The sequence below is a fragment of the Mirounga leonina genome, unplaced genomic scaffold, assembly GCF_011800145.1.
Source record: "Mirounga leonina isolate KUSES-001 unplaced genomic scaffold, KU_Mleo_1.0 Mir_201, whole genome shotgun sequence".
Classification (NCBI taxonomy): Eukaryota; Metazoa; Chordata; class Mammalia; order Carnivora; family Phocidae; genus Mirounga; species Mirounga leonina.
Window position 1 is genome coordinate 24747729 of NW_023270504.1, and position 19442 is coordinate 24767170.

Sequence of the window (19442 nt, forward strand, 5' to 3'; positions counted from 1 at the left end):
TACACCATAGCCCCTTGAGAGAGGCTGGGAGGGCTTGCTGGTCCCCCAGGCCGTGGCCCCCCGTCTCTCTCTCTCCCTCTCTTTCTGCCTTTCTCTTTCCTGGTTTCTCGCTCACATCTGTGTGTTTGTGTCTGTGCCTCCCCACACTGATGGCTCCCATACTCGACTCCCCACACCTGAACCTCTCTTCCTCTTGGTCTCAGACGCCAGGAACCAATTCTGGCTTTGTTGGTCTTGCCCAGAGTGCCCCTTGCCTCTGCTCCTTTTTCATCTCCACCTCCAGCTGCCACTAAGCTCTAGCCCCTTCTTGCCAGTGAACAGGCATCCAGGGCTCTGGCAGGAATGCAGGCTTTCAACCAGCTTTGATGTGAAGGGAGCCTGCAGAGCACAGCTTGGAGCCGAAGGTGGGTGCAAGGGAGATGTCTGCAGGGTGGACCAAGGGAAAAGGACAGATTCCAGGAAACACACAGAGGCCTCAAGGGAGGGTGAGGGAGGATGGGAGGGAGAGACCCGGAACAGCTCATTAAAGCCACAGCTAGCTACACTTCACACAATCCCGGATCCCATGCCAAGCCCAGGGTAGTACAAACCGGGCAGAGTCAGAGGGAAAGAGATGAAGACATTCTGAAAGGCAACACCCATGCCCAGAGCAGGAGACCAAAAGAGAGATCAAAAGAGACCAAGAGAACCATGAGACCAAAATGGCAACACAAACTCACAAACTCTCGGAACTCTTGAGGTTCCTGTTGCCCTCGCCCTGGCCCCCCAGATGGGATGAGGGGCGAGACTGGGGAGAGGAAGAGGGCGCAGCCCCACCACAGCAACAGTCTGTGGTCCCACAGACACTTTCATCTTCTCCCCAGAGCCCCCAGGCAGCCCCTCAAGCCCTGCCATGGGATGTGCCCCCCACCGCGGGATGTGCCCTCCACCGCATACACTCTCTCTACTGCTCACTGGTTTCATGTAAACTTCCTAGAGACCATGACCCTCTAAGGGACCCTTGTGGTTCGGTGCCTGCAACCTCCACCATCCTCTCCTTTGCCTCAGACGCCCACGTGGGGGGTGCCGTGCCCTCCTTCCTCCCTTCCCCTATCTCCCAAAAGGTGTGGAACAGAGCTCAACTTTAGAGCCCTAAAAACCCAGGCCCCTATCTGTCCCTTCCCATCACCCACCCTCATCAAAGTTATTTCGTTTAACATTTATTGAGTGTCTAAAATGAGCAAGGCCCTTGGTCTACTGAACTCCCTTGTGGCCATCTCACCATTATGGCCCAGATCAGGGCCTAAGACTCTACAGGGCTTCTGCCTAGAACCAGTTGGTGAGGGGGAGTTTTTATGTCGAGGTAGACCTCTTCTATACAAGTGTCCCCCAGCTGAAAGAGGGAAATCACGTCGGGAGTTCTCTCTGACCCTGTCCTCTGGGAACTCCTTCATCCGAGGCTAAGAGGGCGGCCATTTTGTATGAGCCCACAGAATCTAACACAGCACAAGACATTATTTGTCAAAATACGAAACGGAATGATCTCCCGCACCAGGTTCTACTGTCGGCCTTGCACCCCTAAAAATTTGCCCCATGAAAATGGACATTTCAGGAAGAACTATCCCACCCAGAGCCAAATGTTTGAATTAGCGATAGTGGGGCCTTTCTAGTTTGACGAATCTGACGGTACCGAAAAGGTCCCTCTCCCAAAATATGTCTGGAAGGGAAGGCTGTAGGACACCTGGGGGACAATGCTACAAGGCCATGGAGGTCTTAGGAGAGGGGAAAAGACAAAGAGCATGGAGGCAAGAGGCAGGATTGTACAGGGCATTCCATCTTGAGGGGTAACACCCCCCGCATCCCCCCAACACCACACCAAGCCCAGGAGGGACCTGCAAACCCTTTCTGAAACCACCTAGCCCCCTTTTCGAGAGCAGCTGAGACATCTAAAACTTTCTTTGAACCTGTGTTTCTAATGACATATTTACCTAAGAATATGTATCTATCATGTTTATAGCATTGCATACCTAAGAGTTCAGTTTCAACCCTGTCAGAGAATTCCGTTAATCATTTTAAAGCTCATTAAAATGGAAGGGCCCTTAGACATATTGTTCAAAAATCCTAAAAATGCCCCAAAGTAGATCAAAATGTAGAAATAAATATAAACAGAAAAGATAGGTAAAAGAACTTACCTCTGTCATAAGGCTTATGAAATGCTGCAGGCAAATATGGTTTCTGGTGAATTTCTGGCAATTGAGTCATTGGGAAAATTGACTTGGGGAGCATTGCTTCTAGACTAGATTTCACTTGTCCTTCTCATTTTCTTGCTTTTCCTTTTGTTTCCTCTTCTCATTTTTTTTTTTTTAAGGGCATACTTCGTCCTTAATGTGTATTTATTCTTTCTAACCATTTCCCGCCCTTTCTTCTACCTTTTTTCCCCTCTTTCCCCTCTTCCTATCTTCTCCTCCACGGGCCCTTGACTAGTTGACTCCCACTGCCTTTCTCAGCCCGGGGTGGCCTCCAGTCTCCGTGCCTTCTCTGATCTTGCAATCTAGCTCAACGCCCCTCTAAGGAGTACCTTCTGCTCCGGGCACTGAGCTGAGCACAGGGGGATGTGGAGAGAAATTTGCCATAGTCCCCGGCCTCTTGAATCTCGCATTTCATTTAGTGCGAAACACAAGAGAAGGTGGCCAGAGTTGTGGGCAGAGAACTGGGAGTCCAGAACATTCCAACGCATCTGCAGCCACATTCTCCTCCCCTTCCCAGACCCGTGGAAAAGAATGAAGCTGAGTCTATCCATCTTACCTCCAGGCTTGTGTCTTTCCTCCCCTCTGCTTCTCACACAGGTGTGTCTACGTGAGGGCGGGGAGCTCTGCAACCAGGAGCCCACTGGGGAGAGTGCTTGTTACTTCTGCAGAGATGTATGTAAACGAAGAGACAGGAAGCCCAGTGGTGAGGCTCCTCTACACCCCAGGCCTGGGCCAACGCCCAACGTCACCATCTGGGACTGGGGTCCCCACCCCCTGCCTCTCAGGGAAAGATGTCAAAGTGAAAATGCCAAAGTCAAGGGAAAAAGTTGAGCAGAACTAGGCTGGAGCACAGAGTGTCGCTGAACTTCTTGTTGTGTAACAAGAAAAAGACGGCCTTGATGATACTACAATCTGGTTTGGGCTTCAAGGAAAGGAGAAGTGGGCGGGGGGGGGGGCACATGAGGGCATTTGATAAGCCCCAAACAGCCCCTGGCCAGGGTCCTGAGGGCATTTGTTCAGTGGGGAGGGACCAGACGCACTATGGGTGGCCCAGTGTGGCAGAGAGGGCCTGGGCTGAGGCCTGCAGAGTGACCCCCAGAATGACAATTGACCAGACCCTTTTCCTCTGGCCCTTCAACTCTGGCCAGACCCTCAAGTATTTCTCTAGCCCAGGTCTCTCTCGAGCTCCAGATGTGTAGATCCTCCTGCCCATTGGACATCTCCACTTGGACGCTCACCACACATAGCAAACCCAATATGTCCCACAGTACACTTATCACCTGCTTACCACTACCCTCCAGACCTACTTCTCCTGCAAGTCCCCCACTCAGCGAGGGCTTTGCCACCTCCCAGCTGCTCAGGCCAAATAAACTGGGAATACTCTCTGACTCCTTCATGCAACCCCTCCCATGTGTTTATTTGCCATTTCCTGTGGATGTTACCTTTGAACTCTCTCAGAAGTCTATCCAAGCCACTCTGCCCCACCACCACTGGTCCATCCATTCCAACCCCAGGTGCCATCCCCATCCTGTGCCGGGACCAAAGCCCTGCCTCCTCACTGTCTCCTGGCATCCCCATTCTTTCGTCCTCTAGGCCATCCTCCACCAACAGCCTGAGTGCTCATTTAAATGTGCCCATGTGACCATGCCCTTCCCCTACCATGAAAAGAGTGACTAGTTGAGCTTGCAACTCCAACAACTGATGCAGGCATTTCCACTTGAGACAACCTTGTGATTCATTTGCAGCAGAAAGGAGTCATGCTACTTCTCATTTTATAACACAGTGTACTCAACGTTTGAGATTTAATAACATTAATATTTACTGCTTCATCAAAGGCATTCTGAAGTGAAAGTGGCATTAATATTTTTATTCTTTTTTCACTGCAAGTGCCTGGCAGTGAAGAGCACAATGACTACAGCCCCGTTTGGCTCCGCTGCCTTGATCTGTGCTAAGGCAGCCGTCTAACCCCGATTGCTTTTGCAACATCATCGCAACGTCAACATGGTGACAAAAGCCAATAGTGTCTTATTATTTTTATGGAAGTAGCTTGACCTCAAAATCTCCCTGAAAGAGTCTCAGGGACCCCTCCCCCCCACGGGCCACACTTTGAGGACCACTAATCAAGGAAAGTTTTGTTCCTTCTTCAGATCTTCGCTATTTCTCTGCACAGACTTTTCATTGTCCCCAAAATGTTGTCTCTTTCTTCCTTACTAACAGAACCGTCCCTTTTTTAGCTGAGCTCATGGCTGCCCAGATTTAATGTATACTGAATCCCAGCCTCCCTTGCATCTGGATGTGGCTAAATGACTCAATTTCAGTTAATGGATGTAAGTGCAAGTATTCGGTGCAACCTCTAAGGGCTGTCCTTACAGGGAGGGTGTGTGTCCTCCTCAGGCGTCAGCCTCTGCCTCAGACTTGTTTATAGCCTGCCTGCTTTTCTCATTTACATTACCTCACCGGTCCTAATAGGTATTTAAGTTTCTTTTTTTTTTTTTTTAAGATTTTATTTATTTATTTGAGAGAGAGAGAATGAGAGAGAGAGAGCACATGAGAGGGGGGAGGGTCAGAGGCAGAAGCAGGCTCCCTGCCGAGCAGGGAGCCTGATGCGGGACTCGATCCCGGGACTCCAGGATCATGACCTGAGCCGAAGGCAGTCGCTTAACCAACTGAGCCACCCAGGCGCCCGGTATTTAAGTTTCTAACCTCTGAACTAATCCAGTTCTGCCCGTTCATTCATATATTCAACAAGCTGGTGTTTTGTTTTTTTTTTTTTAAGATTTTATTTATTTGTTTGACAGAGAAAGTACAGGCAGGGGGAGCAGCAGGGACAGAGAAAAGCAGGCTCTCGCTGAACAGAGAGCCTGACGTGGGGCTCCATCCCAGGACCCTGTGATCATGACCTGAGCCAAAGGCAGACACTTAACCAACTGAGCCACCCAGGCGCCCCTAAGATTTTATTTTTAAGTAATCTCTACACCCAGTGTGGGGCTCAAACCCACAACCCCGAGATCAAGAGTTGCAGGTCCTACCGACTGAGCCAGCCAGGCACCCTTCTTCAAGTGTTTTCCAGGCCCAAAGCACTCTGTGTGTGCTGGGGATGTAATAAGTAAGCTAGATGTGGTCACCACTCCAGCCTGTTTCATAGAAACTAAACAATTAATAATGTCATCACAACTGGACACATGCTACAAAAGAGATGCCCAGAGTGCTGGGGATCTTATTATAGGGAACCTTATTTCAACTGGGAGATCAAGAAAGGCTTCCCTGGGTAGTGTGTATCAGGGAGCATTGGGTTCTGCTGCAAGTGAAAGAAAATTCAACATGATAGAGGCTTAACTGAGACTGAAGGTGATTTCTTACCTAAAAGAAGTCTGGAGGCAGGTGCTTCAGAGGTAAGGTAGGTGAGGGGGCACCCCCCGACCCACCCCGCACTTCGTAGCAGAATTTGTGTGTCTGGATCTTGTTGCTTCGCTATCCTCTCTGCATGTGACCCCTCCTCTCAAGCTACTCAGTTGAAACAAGCTTTCCTTAATAAGGTAGGATCTCCCAGTACCCCATGCTTCTTCTCCCTTACAAGCACGTGTTATAGTTATGAAATTATTGTTTAGTGTCTTTCTGGCAGGCTCAAGTGGTGACCACATCTGTCTTACTTAGCAACCAGCAGAGTGCCTTGGGCCTGGTAGACCCTTATTACGTACTGAATCCTTTATTAAAAATATTGACAGGTGCCTGGGTGGGTGAGTCGGTTAAACGTCTAACTCATGATTTTGGCTCAGGTCATGATCTCAGGGTCCTGGGATTGAGCCCCACGTTGGGCTCCATGCTGAGTGTGGAGCCTGCTTAAGATTCTCTCCCTCCATCCTCACTCCCAACCCCCCCTCGGGCACGCGGGTGCACTCTCTCTCTTAAAAAGAAATAGAATTGTATTGATTGTATTGATGTTTATTGGTATTAAATTTGTTGTGGTAAATATGCATACCATAACATTTACCATTTTAACCATTTTGAAGCCTAGAGTTCTGTGGTATTAAGTACATTCATATTATTAGGCAGCCATCACCACCATCCATCTCCAGAACTTCTTCATCTTCCCCAACTGAAGCTCTGTACCCTTTAAACACTTAACTGCTCATCTTCCTCCCCCAGGCCCGCTGAGCAGGGAGCCCAACATGGGGCTCGATCCCAAGACCCTGAGATCATGACCTGAGCCGAAAGCAGACACTTAACTGACTGAGCCACCCAAGCACCCCTATTTTATTTTATTTTATTTAAATTCCTGTTGAATCCTTTTTGAATGAATGAATGAATGGAAAGCCAAGGATCACAAAACCAAATGACTACAGGAGCCTGCTAGGTAACATGAGTGGGAAAGCAGGCTGGCTGTAAACGTAGGGAGGGGTGGGGACTGAGGTGGGTCACCTGGAGGGTATGGGCGTCTTGTAATGAGGGCAGCCACTGACCGCACAGCTCCAGCTGCGTTGACAGGAGAGGTGGCACCAGGATGCAAACTCAGACTTGCCTGCCTGTTCTGCCAAACTTTCAAGGGAAGCTGGAAAACCAAACATTTATATGATATCCCCTAATTTTAATATTGGCACCTACTTTTCTGTTGTTGTTCTAACCTTGAGTGAGTCAAACCAAGCATTCCGAAGGGCTGGGTCTAGCGTAGGGCCACCAATTTGCAACCGATGACCAGCTGGATTGTGTGATGCTGTCCAGCCCTTGTGTCTGTGACCTTGTGCGCCCATGAAGTTGGATTCTCAGGAGTTAACAGGCCCCAAGAACCTGGCTCTCCCTCTGGGGTTTCCAAAGCAGGAAAAGATAACAGGAGGAGAGAGGAAGTTTCTGCTGAGCGGTTAGGACTGCTATGTGCTTTATATGGTTGTAGGTTTTATGTAATCCTCATGACAATGAGAGGGCATAACTGCTTTTCTCCAGATCACACAGATGAGGAAACTAAGGCTCGGAGAGTTTAAGAAAATTGCTAATAGTCACAGAGCTGGTAAACTATATTGGTGGAACTGGGATTCCAACTTAGCTGCTGGGGCCCCAGCCCCGGATGGCCCCCCTACCCCCACCGCCTCTCCTCTGCATTAAGAAAGACCAAGATGGGGGCTCCTCACTGGCTCAGTTGGAAGGCCTCCAAGACTCTTGGTCCTGGGATTGAGTTTGATCCCAGGGTCATGAGTTTGAGTCCTACACTGGGTGTAGAGATTGCTTAAAAACAAACAAACAAACAAACAAAAAGGAAGGCCAGGCTGACAGCTAAGAGAAGTCTTCTCCCACAGTGATGCAGGGGTAGGAGGGTGACAAGCACGTCTGGGGCTTCCTGAGGCTTCACGCCACCATGATCCCTCACATCGACTGAGTGATTTTCCATTTTCCAAGCACTTTCACATACATTTGCACATGTCAGACATTTTGGTGGGTATTACTGTTCCCCCTTCTGCAGAAGAAGAAACTGAAGTGAAACTGCTCCATCACAGGCCTGTAAGCATGGAACATGGGGATTTTCAGAAGTCTCCTGCTTCCTGGTAGAGAGCTACTTTTGCTGTGTGTATTCTGTCTCCAGGCTGGAGGAGGGGAAGGAGCCCAAGGTGGGAGAAAGATGGGGAGAAGAGTGAAACCCACTTGGTGACCTGCTGATGGAGTGTCACGGACCAGGCTGGTGGAGAAGGGGTAAAGCAGCCTGTGGAGTAAGGAGTTGGAAGCCCCAGGTGCAGTCTTGTGGTGGCCTCCTTACCAGAACCTTCTGCAGCTGCACCGACACCCTCTGCAAAGGGGGCTGGGGGCAGGGCTTGGAGATGGGGGAGCGGGGGGAGGGGTGATCGAGGCTGTTGTTTGGGAAACAAGAGTCTTGGAGGCCTGACCCACCTCCACCCCAGCCCTCTCGCCCCTAGCTCTATGACCATGTTCGGCAACTCGGGGGGAGGCTCCTGGGTTTCCCGCCTCCCGTGGGAGGTTGGAGCAGACAAATTTCAGAGCTCGGCCTGGGCTCAGCCGGCTTGCACCTGCAGCCCTTGGAGAAACTGTCAGCCACAGCAGCTGGAAGCCATCCTCAGCCCAATGCCATTCCCTTCAAAGGGCTAACTCCACCTGGGGGCGGGGCCTGAGCAGGGACACCTAAGCTCTTTGTTCGTCTCCTTTGGAGGGAGGTGGGCGGCAACAGCAGGGACTCAGGCCTGAACCCTAACACTTCTGCCTGGTGGGGATGGTGGGGCAGGGAAATTTCTGTGTCTGCCCTGGTCCGGGGACATGAGAAGACCAAGTCAAAGTGGGGGGCACACTGGCAAATGTGACCACGGGTCTGAATGAGCACAGTATGGCCTCTTGCCTGACACACTTGACTTGGCAAGACCTTGGACCTCATTTGGCTTCCAGAACCTCTGGACAGTAGACAGTAGAAGAGGCTGTCAGGCCCACTGCAAGGCTAGGGATGGAGGAACTCAGAGACGCTCCTTCTCCTCATTTGGCCTCTCTCTCTCTCTCAGGCACTGTTCCCCTACGATAGCCAAGCCGTCATAAGCAAGATGGCCCCCAGTGCTTCCTGCTACTTCCAATTCATGCTTTATGTTGTCCTCTCCCACGTTGTACCAGCGTTGGTCTGTGTGACCAATAGACTAGGGCAGAAGTGATGGTGTATCCCTTTCTAGATGAGGTTATAAAGACATGGTAGCTTTTTTCTTGGCCACTCTCTCCTCCAGAGGAAGCCAGTTGCTCTGCAGCGAGCAGCGTTATGAAGAGGCCCACTCACGGGGGAAATACAGCCTCTGACCAGCAGCCACCTGAGGGAGCCTTTTTGGAAGCAGATCCTCCACCCTGGCCAAGCCTTTAGATGACCACAGCCCTGGCCCACATCTTAGCAGCCTCACAAGAGACCCTGCACCAGAACCACTCAGCTAAGCTGCTCTTAGCTTCCTGACGGTGTGAGATCATATGTTTATTGTTTTAAATTACTAACTTCTGGGGTGGCTTGTTATGTGGCAATAGGTAACTAATAGAGCATCTTTTTTTTTTTTTTGCTTCCTTCCTTTTATTTATTTATTTTTTTTTTATTTTACTTATTTATTTGACAGAGAGCCAGAGAGCACAAGCACGGGGAACAGCAGAGAAAGGAGAAGCAGGCTCCCGGCTGAGAAGGGAACTGGGATCATGACTTGAGCTTAACCTATTGAGCCACCCAGGCACCCCACTTCCTTTCTTTTTAACAAGGGTTTAAGATGATCCACCACCCCAGCCCCCACTGAAGTTTCCTGAGCTCCCCACCTCCTTCGTGTCCCTTCCCCTCCAGGACCCCAACCTGGAACACTGGTTTGCCAATGAACTTGGAGATGCAAGATAAATTCACCTAGCTCTTTGGGGGGCCTTAAGAGGACAGTAAAAGGGTCGGAGGTTATCCTGCCAGATGGGGAATGGGGCTTTGGAGGGGAAGGGGGAGGAGCAGGAATGTGTCACCCCTAGGAGAGATCCCACAGAGGAAGGAGTAAGAATGAAAGAAGGAGCCCTGTATGCAAAAGCCTCATGCCCCCTCTTCCTTCTACCCTTTGCTCTTCTCTTTCTTAGTGGGTAGAGGAACGAGGTGGCCTTTCATTCTGCCTCTGTCCCCTCCCTGTCCCCTTCGTTCAGGAGCACGGGGAAGTCCCCACATAGACGACGGTGAATCCTTGATGACTACTCTCATAAGCCCAAAGGGCATAGTTGTTACCCAGTAGAAAGGAAAATTGCCACCCACAGAACTTTCCAGGAAACCCCTGCCCCATTAAAACATGAGGCAAAAAAATAAAATAAAATAAAAATAAAATAAAATAAAATAAAATAAAACATGGGGGCTTCCACTACTGCTATGGAGAGCAGGGTCATAGGGCAGACCTGAGGGGTCTCCTCAGCAGCTGTCCCCAGCCCACAGTAAACGGTGGGGATGATGCTTTCGAGGCTTCTTGAAGGAACTTCAGGACTTCACCTTACAACGTGATGATCTCTGGTGAGTGTCAGCACCTCTTTCCTTGTCACTGTTTCTCCTCCTGTGACAAGGCAAGGGTTACCACCATCCTAAGGCTCAAAAACTCAGATTGCTTTAAATGGTTCATTACTCAGGCTTCAGAGGGTGCCCCTCGCCCTCTGAGGCTCTGCCCAGAACAAAGGTACCCCTCTGTCCCCAAGTCTCGCGCCATTGTGTCTCCACAGGGATATGTCTTCAGCCTCCTGGTTTGTGTCACTGTGCACGTGGCACCCAGGCTCGGTGGGATACGAAGTAGGGTGTCTGCCACCATGCGTCTCCTGCTCCTGCAGGCTCACTCCCACTCCCGTCCAATCTTTGTTTCCTCCTGTCCAGGGTTAACATTCCCTGGCAGAGCTGTGTGCAGCTGAGTCCAGAGCCCTGCGCGTATCACAGATGGAGGTCTAGTTTCCCCGGGGGGTGGGGGTGGTGGTGCGGGGGGCCAAAGCTGTGTGTGTGCTCTGCTGAAGGACAGTGAGCACGCCTCAGGGGAATGTTCTTTCCAAGACAAAGACAGACAACGAGGGAGGCAGGTATGCTTGTGGGGCTTGGGTACCCTTCCTGGCGTGACCAGAACGGGCCGGCTACCTCCTTCACAAGTGGGGAACCCGACAAGCACATCATATACTCGGGGGCACCTCAGTTTTCAATGCCCTTTGACCATTTGATATAGCAACGCCTTTTCATGGGTCGTTATCATTATTCCACTTAATAGGAAGAAACCGAGGCTGAGGAGGTCAGCTCTGGTCACATCAGCAGAGATAGGATCCGAAGCCAGGTCTCTGGACTCCCACAGCTGTGCCACAACCAGCTGTCTTGCTGGCCATTTTTCTCTCCACGGGGCCCTTTGTTCGCAGCGCTCCCCTTTGTCAGACTTGGATCGTAACCTTGCCAGGGCCGGGGCTCTGTGTCCTGGGCGGGCATGGTTCGGTCCCTCTCCTGGAGAGTGCCCAGGGGACGTGACCGCTGCTTGGTGCACACTCAGACGCGGACCGCACAAAGTGAACACCGCAGAGGTGGTGCCCGCTCGCAGGGATCTGGGCCCGCCTGGACCACTGCGCTGTTGGTCTCCTCCAGCCTGCCCCCGCCTGCCCAGTGACCTCCCATGGCATGACAAACAGTGGCCACTGGGTGGCAGTGTCTTCTCGTGCCTGGGACCACACAGGTTGCCCAGAGCCAGGGAACGTGGGGGTGGGGAGGAGGCAAGCAGGAACCTCAGCCAGCTGCCCAGAAAGGTCGCAAGACCTGATCCCCTGGAGGACGTGACATGACAGGGCTCCTCTGTGTGTGTGTGTGTGTGTGTGTGTGTGTGTGTGTGTGTCTGCGCGCGCGCACTGCAGCAAAAGGGCCAAGGACAATGTGAAATGGAGCCAAGTGTGGGGTGGGGTGGGCCAGGGGAACAAAAATACAAAGGAAACCAGGGCAGCCAGCATAACATGAGCAAAGGACGCAGAAGAGAGCTGTAGAGGTAAGGGGTGAGGGCTTTTGGAGCTTCAGAAAAACGACTACCTGGGAGAGAGAGAGCGAGAGACAGCAAGAGAAAGACCAAGGCAGAAAGAATCACGGAGAGGCCGGGAACAGAAAAGAGGAAGATAAGAGAGATTGGCTGGGGAAAGTAGGTTGGAAGGCTGAGGTGGGAGAAGGGAGCCCCCAGAGGCTGGGCAGACACAGGAACCTTTCCTGGACAGAAGGAGCCAGACTCAGGCTTGCTGCTGACAGGGAGTTTATTTGGGCTGAGTTGTGGAGATCTGCGGGCTGCCTGAGCTCCAGGTCAGAGCTTCTCCGGCTCCGGCTCCGACTCCGGCTCCGGCTCCAGCTCCGGCTCAGGCTCCGCTATCTTGCTCTGAGCCTGAGGTGGGTGAGTCCCATGCTCCAAGGCAGAGAATCTTCTTGGATGCCACTGTGGGAAGACATGGAGGGTGGGTGCGGAGAAGGATGAAGGGAAAGACAATAAGGAGGATACTGAATGAGTCTATTCTTTTCCAGGCCCCTGCCCTCCCCTTCTGGTCCCAGGCCTTTTCTCAGCCCCTTCAAGCCTCCCTTGGGTCCTTCAAGCACAAGGAGTCCCTGGAGAGGCTTATGAAGAGGGGGGCTCTCAAGGCAGGATGAGGAGTCTGCCTTGGTCATCTTCCCTGAGGAAGGGGTGCCAGACAGCACTCAGAAAACTGAAAAGAGGGGCGCCTGGGTGGTTCAGTTGTTAAGCGTCTGCCTTCAGCTCAGGTCATGATCCCAGGGTCCTGGGATCGAGACCCGCATCGGGCTCCCTGCTCAGCAGGAAGCCTGCTTTTCCCTCTCCCACTCCCCCTGCTTGTGTTTCCTCTCTCTCTGTGTCTCTCTCTGTCAAATAAATAAAATCTTAAAAAAAAGAAAAGAAAACTGAAAAGAGGGGAAGCCAGTGGCCGGTGGGGGCTGAGGGGTGTCCCCGGCTCACCTGTCTTCTCCAAAGGTGAAAACCAAAGGCTCCAGTCATCAAAAGGAGCAGAAAGAGGATACCAAGGATGGAAAAGAGAGGGAGATGGCCTGTTTTCAGGGCACCTGGGGCCCTCCCAGAGCTCTGGGCACCTACAGAAGAAGTATAGCATTAGGTACTGGGTCATAGCTGGAAGGGTATCTTGCCACACCCTCGTACATTCCGCAGACAATGAGGCCCAGAGTTGAGGGACTTATCCAGGATCATTAGCTAATGAATGACAGAAGTGGGTTGGGGCCTGGACAAGAGTCGGAGGTTAGAAAGAAAAGATCTGGAATGCGGGTGGGGAGGGGTCTGGAAAGTGGGGTCAAGACGACTGGTCCCGAACGTGTGGGGTCTCAGACCTGGGCCAGCCGGCTCAGTGAGGTACACCGCTGTCCCGAGAAGCCTCTCTCCCTGGTACACATGGCACTGCCAGGGCTGAGAAAGGAGTCTGGCCTCCTGCATCTCCAGCCAGGGTCCCGGGGAACCTCTCCAAGACTGCTTATCCAGGGGGCTCCACACAAAATGCTCTCGTCCCGACGCCGGGGTCACCTCACAAAGCAGTTTTCTCAGCTTGCCAGGTAACCCAGAGGATTTGGGAGTCACTGAGAAAATCAGAGGGAAGAGATCTTTGGGGGCCCGACCCCCTTACTTGAAACCATAGATTCAACTCCCCCCGTCTCAATCGCCTGGCACTCAGGCTCTCACCTGGGCTCTGATTGGGTGAGGTTGAGGGGAGGAGCTCGGGGTCAGGGCCAAATCAATCTTATCAAGACAAAGCTCCCGGCAGATCCCTCTGCAGCTTAACAGCCTCCAAGCTCTCTACTGCCCTCCGGGACTGTTCAAACTCAAACTGGCCCGGAAGGATCACGTAACAAATACCATCTTGGATTCTTTTACACGACTTCCCACTCAAATGCTCAGAAACCCCAAGATCAGTCAGGTGTGTTGCCCCCCTCCCAATATACCTTGCACTTTTTTTGTTTCCATGACTTGGCTCACATCAGTGCCCCCTGCCTTGAGGTGGCCCCTGAATGAACTCTGCCCCCTTTTCTCAATGTTCAGAGAATAGTGAACTGACCCATCCGTCTACAGACAGAGCATCTCAAAGCTGTACGGTGAGAGAGAGGGCCGGTAGGAGGACACCAGTGGTGAAGGGTCTTGAGCTGAGCAGAGTGGTGGAGCCACCTGAGGATTTGGCAACACAGACACCGGACCTTAGACCCCGAGGCTGGCACTTCCCAGGCCTGTGATTTGAGAAATTCCTTCTCTACAGGGGCAACAATCTCTCCCAGTGAGCTGTCGTGCAGAGAGCCTGGACAACTAACCGGAAACAGCGGACCCTCAAGAAGACCTAGGACGGACAAAGTTGGGAGGCTTTGTGGGCTGACTAGATGTGGAGGAAACAGGAGGCCAAGTTTCAGGGGAGTGGGATACAGGTGGAGTTACGGACAGAAAGGCTAAGTCAGCAAGAGGACACGTGGTGTGAGGAAAGGATGGGGTTCGGAGTGAGGCTGGGGTATGGGTATGACATCGACGGAGAGCTATCAGCATTGGCCCTTGGGAGATGTATGACCTGTCAGGGTACTCACTGATTCACTCAACCAATGTACATTATTAAGCACCTACTACGAGGTGCTACTGTTTAGTGACCCCAGGTGAATACTACAGACACAGCTGAGCTGTTGTGCCTCCTAGTTACCAATCCATCAACACATGCTTTCTGAGTTTTGGCTTTTTGTTGTTGTTGTTGTTGTTTTTCTGTGTTTGTTTTATACTCTCTTAAAAAAAAAAAACAGTCCTTGCTCAGTAAATATTTGCTGACCAAGGGACTGATTTATTAACTCCTCCCAAATCCAAGCCACTTCCTGCAACTTTAAGCCAAGCACTGGTCCCCAAGTAGATGAGGATTCTAGAAATAGAGTCCACCTCTTTTGAACCATTCAAACTTTTGCCACCTCTCCTTCTAACTTCTCAGACCCTCCTCCCAATTCAGAGCAGGGGAGTCCCTTAGAGGAGAGTGGAATGTTCACCTAGTGACTCAGGGGAGATTTTCAGTTTCGGTTCTTTATGTGGGGGCGAGAAAAGAGGAGGCCACCAGGGCAGCCTCTGCAACTTGCACACGGTGGCCTTGTATCATGAGGCGGATCTGCCCAGTCTTGGCCCGCCGGCCTGCCCTCCCTGTCCCAGCTCCCCTGCGATGGGAGCTCATCCTTTCCCACCTGGGGCTGACCTGTGATGACTGCCAGAGTGACCGTTGCGCTGAGCTGCTCTCCCTGCAGATGGATGTGGCAAGTGTAGACCCCAGCCTGGGCCTGGCTCACAGCCTCCAGTTGGAGGGTAAAGTTGCCATGGTCTCCAGCCACCAGAAGGTCAGGGCCTCCCCCGGGAGGGGTCCACTTGGCAGTGAGAGAAGACTGGGTCCCCACACCGGGGGGCAGGCGGCAAGGTAGGTCCACCCTGGAACCTGCTCCAGCATACACCATCAGAGGCACTGAGGGCTCCAGACCTGGGAAAGAAGGAGAAGCCAAAGTTGAAGTGGAGAGGGGGAGGTACAGAGAGGCTGGAGCACTGGGGCGGCAGGGACGGGAGGCAGAAGAGCAAAGGAGGTGGTCCAGCTCCGAAGAGTGCAAGGGAGCAGAGTAATGTGGATGAACTGAGGATGTTCAGAGCCCCTCATGTGGGCCGGGCCACCAGGAGGCCAAAGGTGGCCCAGTGAGGCTGGATGGCCCAGGGAAAAGCCAGAAGTGGGGAAGGCAGCTGAAAGGTTGCAATGCGAGGTAAAAGGGAGTGGGGCCGTGAGGCCCAGAGCATTCACAGTGGGCGCTAGCTGCCGAAGACCTGGTCTGGGGACCCATAAGTCAGGGGGAGGTGATGGGGGGCAGAGAGGGGTTGTGGTCAAGGGTGAAGGCAGACTGGAGGAGTTACCCAGAACGGTGAGGTTGTACGTGAGGGAGACATTGAAGCCATCTCTGTAGGTGAGAATGCAACCCCAGGGCCCAGAGTCTGAGGGGCTGACTTGGGGCAGGAAGAGGAAGCTTCCAGCTATGTGGTGATGGGGGGACTCGTGAACAGGGACTCTGCCCCGGAACCAGTGCACAGAGGCTGGCAGGTCAGGGCGGCTGAAGGAGCAGTTCAAAATGACCCAGTCGGAGATCCTGAGGGACCCTGGGGGGCTGGCAGTCACTGCTCACGGATAAAGAAGATTTGATTAGCCCCACCGCCAACACTTGTCTTCTCCTCCCCAACCGTCCTCCGACCACCGCCCGCAAACCCCCCTTCCCCAACCCCCACCAGTCCAGTGCCTGGTACCTGGAGGTGCTTAAAATGGATGTTTTGGGATCTCCTGCCTCCCTCCCCTGCACACGCCCCCCGCCCCCCCCAGGCCTCCAGTATCCTTGGTTGACATGGTCGACCCTTCCCTTTCTCCACGCCTTGCCTGAGGATCCCCACTCAGCCCACCCCCTGAGCTACAGATGTCTGAAATGAGTCACTCTAGCCTTGCACTCTCCCCCCAACCCAGGGGTGCCTCCCCTCCTCCATCCTGGCACTCCCAGGTGCGTGGGGGAGGGGAGCTCCAGGGGTGAGACAGTCTCTCCAGAGGGTCCTCTCCCCACACACGTGCTTCTCTGGGGGCGCCCTTTCCACTCTGCTCCCCACCCCCTCCCGCTCCCCTCCGGGGGCTCTCGGGCGGGGCCCAGGGCGCCTCCCGGGAAGCACAGCCCCTGCCCCGGCCCTTCCTGCCTCCCGGGGCGACAGGGACCGCGGCGCCCCGGCTCCAGCCCCGCTCCCAGCGGCCCGCCCCCACCTACTGGAGGCCTGGCCCACGCGCAGACGGAGGCGGCAGGCGAGGGAGCGGTCCCGGAGGTGCACGGCCGCGCGGTACTCGCCGGCGTCGGCGCGTCGGGCCGGGCGCAGCCACAGCGAGAAGTCCCCGCGCTGGAGGCCGCGCTCGTCCAGCTGCACGCGGGGCTGCAGGGGGGGCCTCCCGCTGCGCAGGCCGCCGGCCGCCAGCATCAGCACCACGTAGCGCCGCGGACCCGGGCCCCGGGCGGAGGGCGCGGCGGGGCGCAGGCTGGGCGCGGGCGCCGGAGGACCGCTGGGCAGGAGAGAGGGACGGCACTGAGAAATGCGAGGGGTAACAAGCCCGGGGCAAGAGGCGGTCCAACCCCCCTTCGAGGATGAGGAAAGGCACCCAAAAGGAAGATCTCTGGCCCGCTAACCGTCCTCATCCCCGTCTCCCCTCGGGTCGGGCCAGCGCCACCCACTCTCTGGAGAGGCAGGTGTAGAAGGGATGCAGGTGTGAGGGGAGCAGGCTTCGGAGGAAAGACAGGAAAGGCAGCGGGGGGAGCTGAGCCTCTGGCTTCAGAGGAACTGACAGCTCAGGGGAGGAGACAGAGGGCTAGCTTGGGCCTGGGGTTATGAGTCTGGATGCCACTGCTGTTGGATGTGGGGGTCCTGTTGCCCAAGTTAGGGGTGCATACCTGTCTGGTAGGTGGTGCCAAGTGACCCCTGCGGTTCGCAGAAGGCTGACATCCTGGAGAGGGGCTGTGGGGCTGCAGGGGAGCTGGACCGGAGCCCCCTCCTGGGCCCACACCACCCGGACCTCTGTCCCAGACCCTGGAGCCTCCACTGGGGAGGAAAAAAGAGGCCAAGGGGAGGGGCCATGAGCTAAAAGACTTAGGAGTAGAGAAGGAGCCTCAGTTACCTGAAGGAGAAACGGGGCTGAGGAAGACCTTGGGTTTCTGTCCCTTCCCCACCCAACGGGAAGACTGACAAGAGGCTTTGGGGGCAGAAAGACTGCCCCAAGCAAGGCATTAGAAGAATCCACCCAAGCTAAGGAACTTGGCATCTGTGAGGTCCAGACATCCCTGCTGACCACCCCCTCCCCCACCCATGGGTCTGGAGGGCAGCCCTCCCAGAGGGTCAGCCCCGTCTTACCTGGAGCCACCCACGGCAGTTGCAGAAGCAGAAGAACCAGGAACTGAGCCTCCCACATCTCCCTTAGGCCTGGGCCACGCTGAGCCCCCCAAAGGGAAGAGGTCAGAAAGAAAGGAGGGGCAGATGGACAAAAGAGTGTGTTGCAAAGATATGGGGTGGAGGAAGGGAATCTAGAAGAGGGACAAGGACAGAGACCTGGAGATAGAGGGAAGAACCAATGACTAGAGGGCTGGAATCCAGAGGCAAGCCGGCCAGATCAGGCAGCAGGAGTTTGGGAGGGGGGGTCAGGGGGTTCCAGCAAATGGGCAGGGCAGTGGCAGAGAGTAGAGTGGAGGCAAGGTGGCTGTCTTGAGCTGGGAGGCAGTTCTGCTGCTCCCAGGGCCCACAACCCTGTCCTTCTGCCTTCCCTCCACCTTCCCCACTTCCCCTCCCCGTTGCCCCCCCCAACACACCCCAAGGCTCACGGTTTCGCTTCGCAGTGGAAAGTCTGAGGGGGTTGATTCCCAGCAGCATTACCCTCCACCTCTGTGGTGGCGCTCCCCTTGTTTATTTCCTCGGTCCTGGGTGTCCCCGCCGAACCCTCCCCCACCCTTCTGACTATTCCTCTTCCCGCGGACCTTCTGCATTCTCTCCAAGCCATTTCTGCCTGGAACTACCTGCTTGCCCACCTCTAAGCTGCTGCTCCAGTCTCAACATTTTCTTGGCAAGCCCTTCCCTTGGTACTCATCTCCTCCCTCATTCCCTTAACCTCCCAGGACTTTCATTTAGCATGAGCCTGCCTCCCCACCCATCCCATGGCTCCTGGGAATAAAGCAGACCTAAAAAATGGTAGGTCTGGGGAGGGGCACCCCAAGTCCTCAGAAAAAGAAAAGCTACATTATATTGAGCCTTCACTATATACTAGTGAAGATACGGGGTGGAGGGACTGTATTGGATACTTTACAGATAGTAACTCATGAAATCTGATATCCCCCATTATACAGATGAAGAAACTGAGGCAACTCAAAGATTAATTGACCAAGGTCAGTTATGGAGTATGAAGCCAAAAGGTGTGTCTGTAGTCCAGACTCTGGGTGAGTTATGGATGTCCTCTCGAAGAATGGTGGGGTCAATGAGTCACACACACACACACACCCATCCAGTTCAAGATCACTGTGTACTCAGCAGGTTCTCCCAATCCAGAGGTTTTGAACTAACAGAGCAAGGGATATGGAGAAATGCAGAAATCCTGCAACAGAGATCAAACTCAAGAAAAACTGAGACAGAACTAGGGAAGGAAGTCTGAGAGAAGGGAACTCTTGCTCCCCACCCCACCCAGCCAGAGGAGCCCAGCCCAGAGAGGTGGAGCATGGGTGCCAAGAACTTGCACCACACCTGGGACCCACAAGAGGCCCCAGACTTCTCCCCTGCCTGACCAAGTGCTCACTTCCTCACTACCAGGTGGACACGTTTGATGCCAGACAACTCTCTCTCCAGGTCCCAGGAGGCTGAGACCCAGGCCTCCCAGCCCTCTCCCACTTCAAGGGCGGGACTTCCTGTTTCTGAGGCTACTTCTTTGCCTGGTTCAGCACAACAAGAGCTGGTAGCTTTCCACTGGGCTCAGCAGTGTCTAGACCTGGTGTGGGCTAGCAGGGAAGTGTGTGTGTGTTCTGCTGGGGGTGAGCATCCCCAAGAATCCAAAACCAGGAAAGAAGTTAGTTCTCAAAGAAGCTGCGAGCTCCATGTCCACCCCTGGGGTGCTGATCTTGTCTTCTTGAGTGGTAGGTGGTAGGAGGGTACAGCTGCTTTTTCATAGAAGGCAAGGGTCCTGATGGAATGTGACATC

At 53.7% G+C, this 19442-nt stretch overlaps 2 protein-coding genes across 6 annotated transcripts in view; both read right to left on the reverse strand.

The window, feature by feature from the left end:
* The window catches only part of CD4 (CD4 molecule), a 43011-nt gene extending 40060 nt beyond the window's left edge, over positions 1-2951 (reverse strand). The window contains exon 1 of one of the 2 annotated variants that reach the window (XM_035028346.1): positions 2785-2951. The gene's annotated coding sequence lies outside the window, so the exon portion shown is untranslated. The remainder of the gene's footprint in view (positions 1-2784) is intronic. The other variant, XM_035028345.1, reaches the window with a different exon arrangement.
* An 8928-nt stretch (positions 2952-11879) lies between these two features.
* LAG3 (lymphocyte activating 3) lies at positions 11880-19350 on the reverse strand. 4 transcript variants are annotated; one of them, XM_035028348.1, is made up of 8 exons: positions 17618-19350; positions 17161-17308; positions 16489-16775; positions 15605-15862; positions 14910-15185; positions 13039-13281; positions 12656-12786; positions 11882-12124 (listed from the first exon to the last, which is right to left on the reverse strand). In XM_035028348.1, exons 1-8 carry the CDS (start codon positions 17673-17675, stop codon positions 11996-11998), a joined length of 1530 nt encoding a protein of 509 aa, XP_034884239.1. In that variant the 5' UTR covers positions 17676-19350; the 3' UTR covers positions 11882-11995. The 4 variants fall into 4 exon arrangements, with proteins under 4 accessions (XP_034884241.1, XP_034884238.1, XP_034884239.1 ...); XM_035028350.1 differs by having other exon boundaries at positions 11880-12124; positions 17161-17859; XM_035028347.1 differs by lacking the exon at positions 13039-13281 and having other exon boundaries at positions 11881-12124; positions 17161-19350.
* Positions 19351-19442: the final 92 nt, after the last annotated feature.

Coding starts and splice junctions, on each gene's coding strand:
- LAG3 (XM_035028350.1), bottom strand. CDS start 17,675: ATGTGGGAGGCTCAGTTCCTGGTTCTTCTGCTTCTGCAACTGCCGTGG. Junction 16,776..17,160: donor TGGCACCACCTACCAGACAG/GTATGCACCCCT, acceptor TCTCCTGCCCAG/CGGTCCTCCGGCGCCCGCGC. Junction 13,282..14,909: donor CACTCTGGCAGTCATCACAG/GTCAGCCCCAGG, acceptor TGATTTTCTCAG/TGACTCCCAAATCCTCTGGG.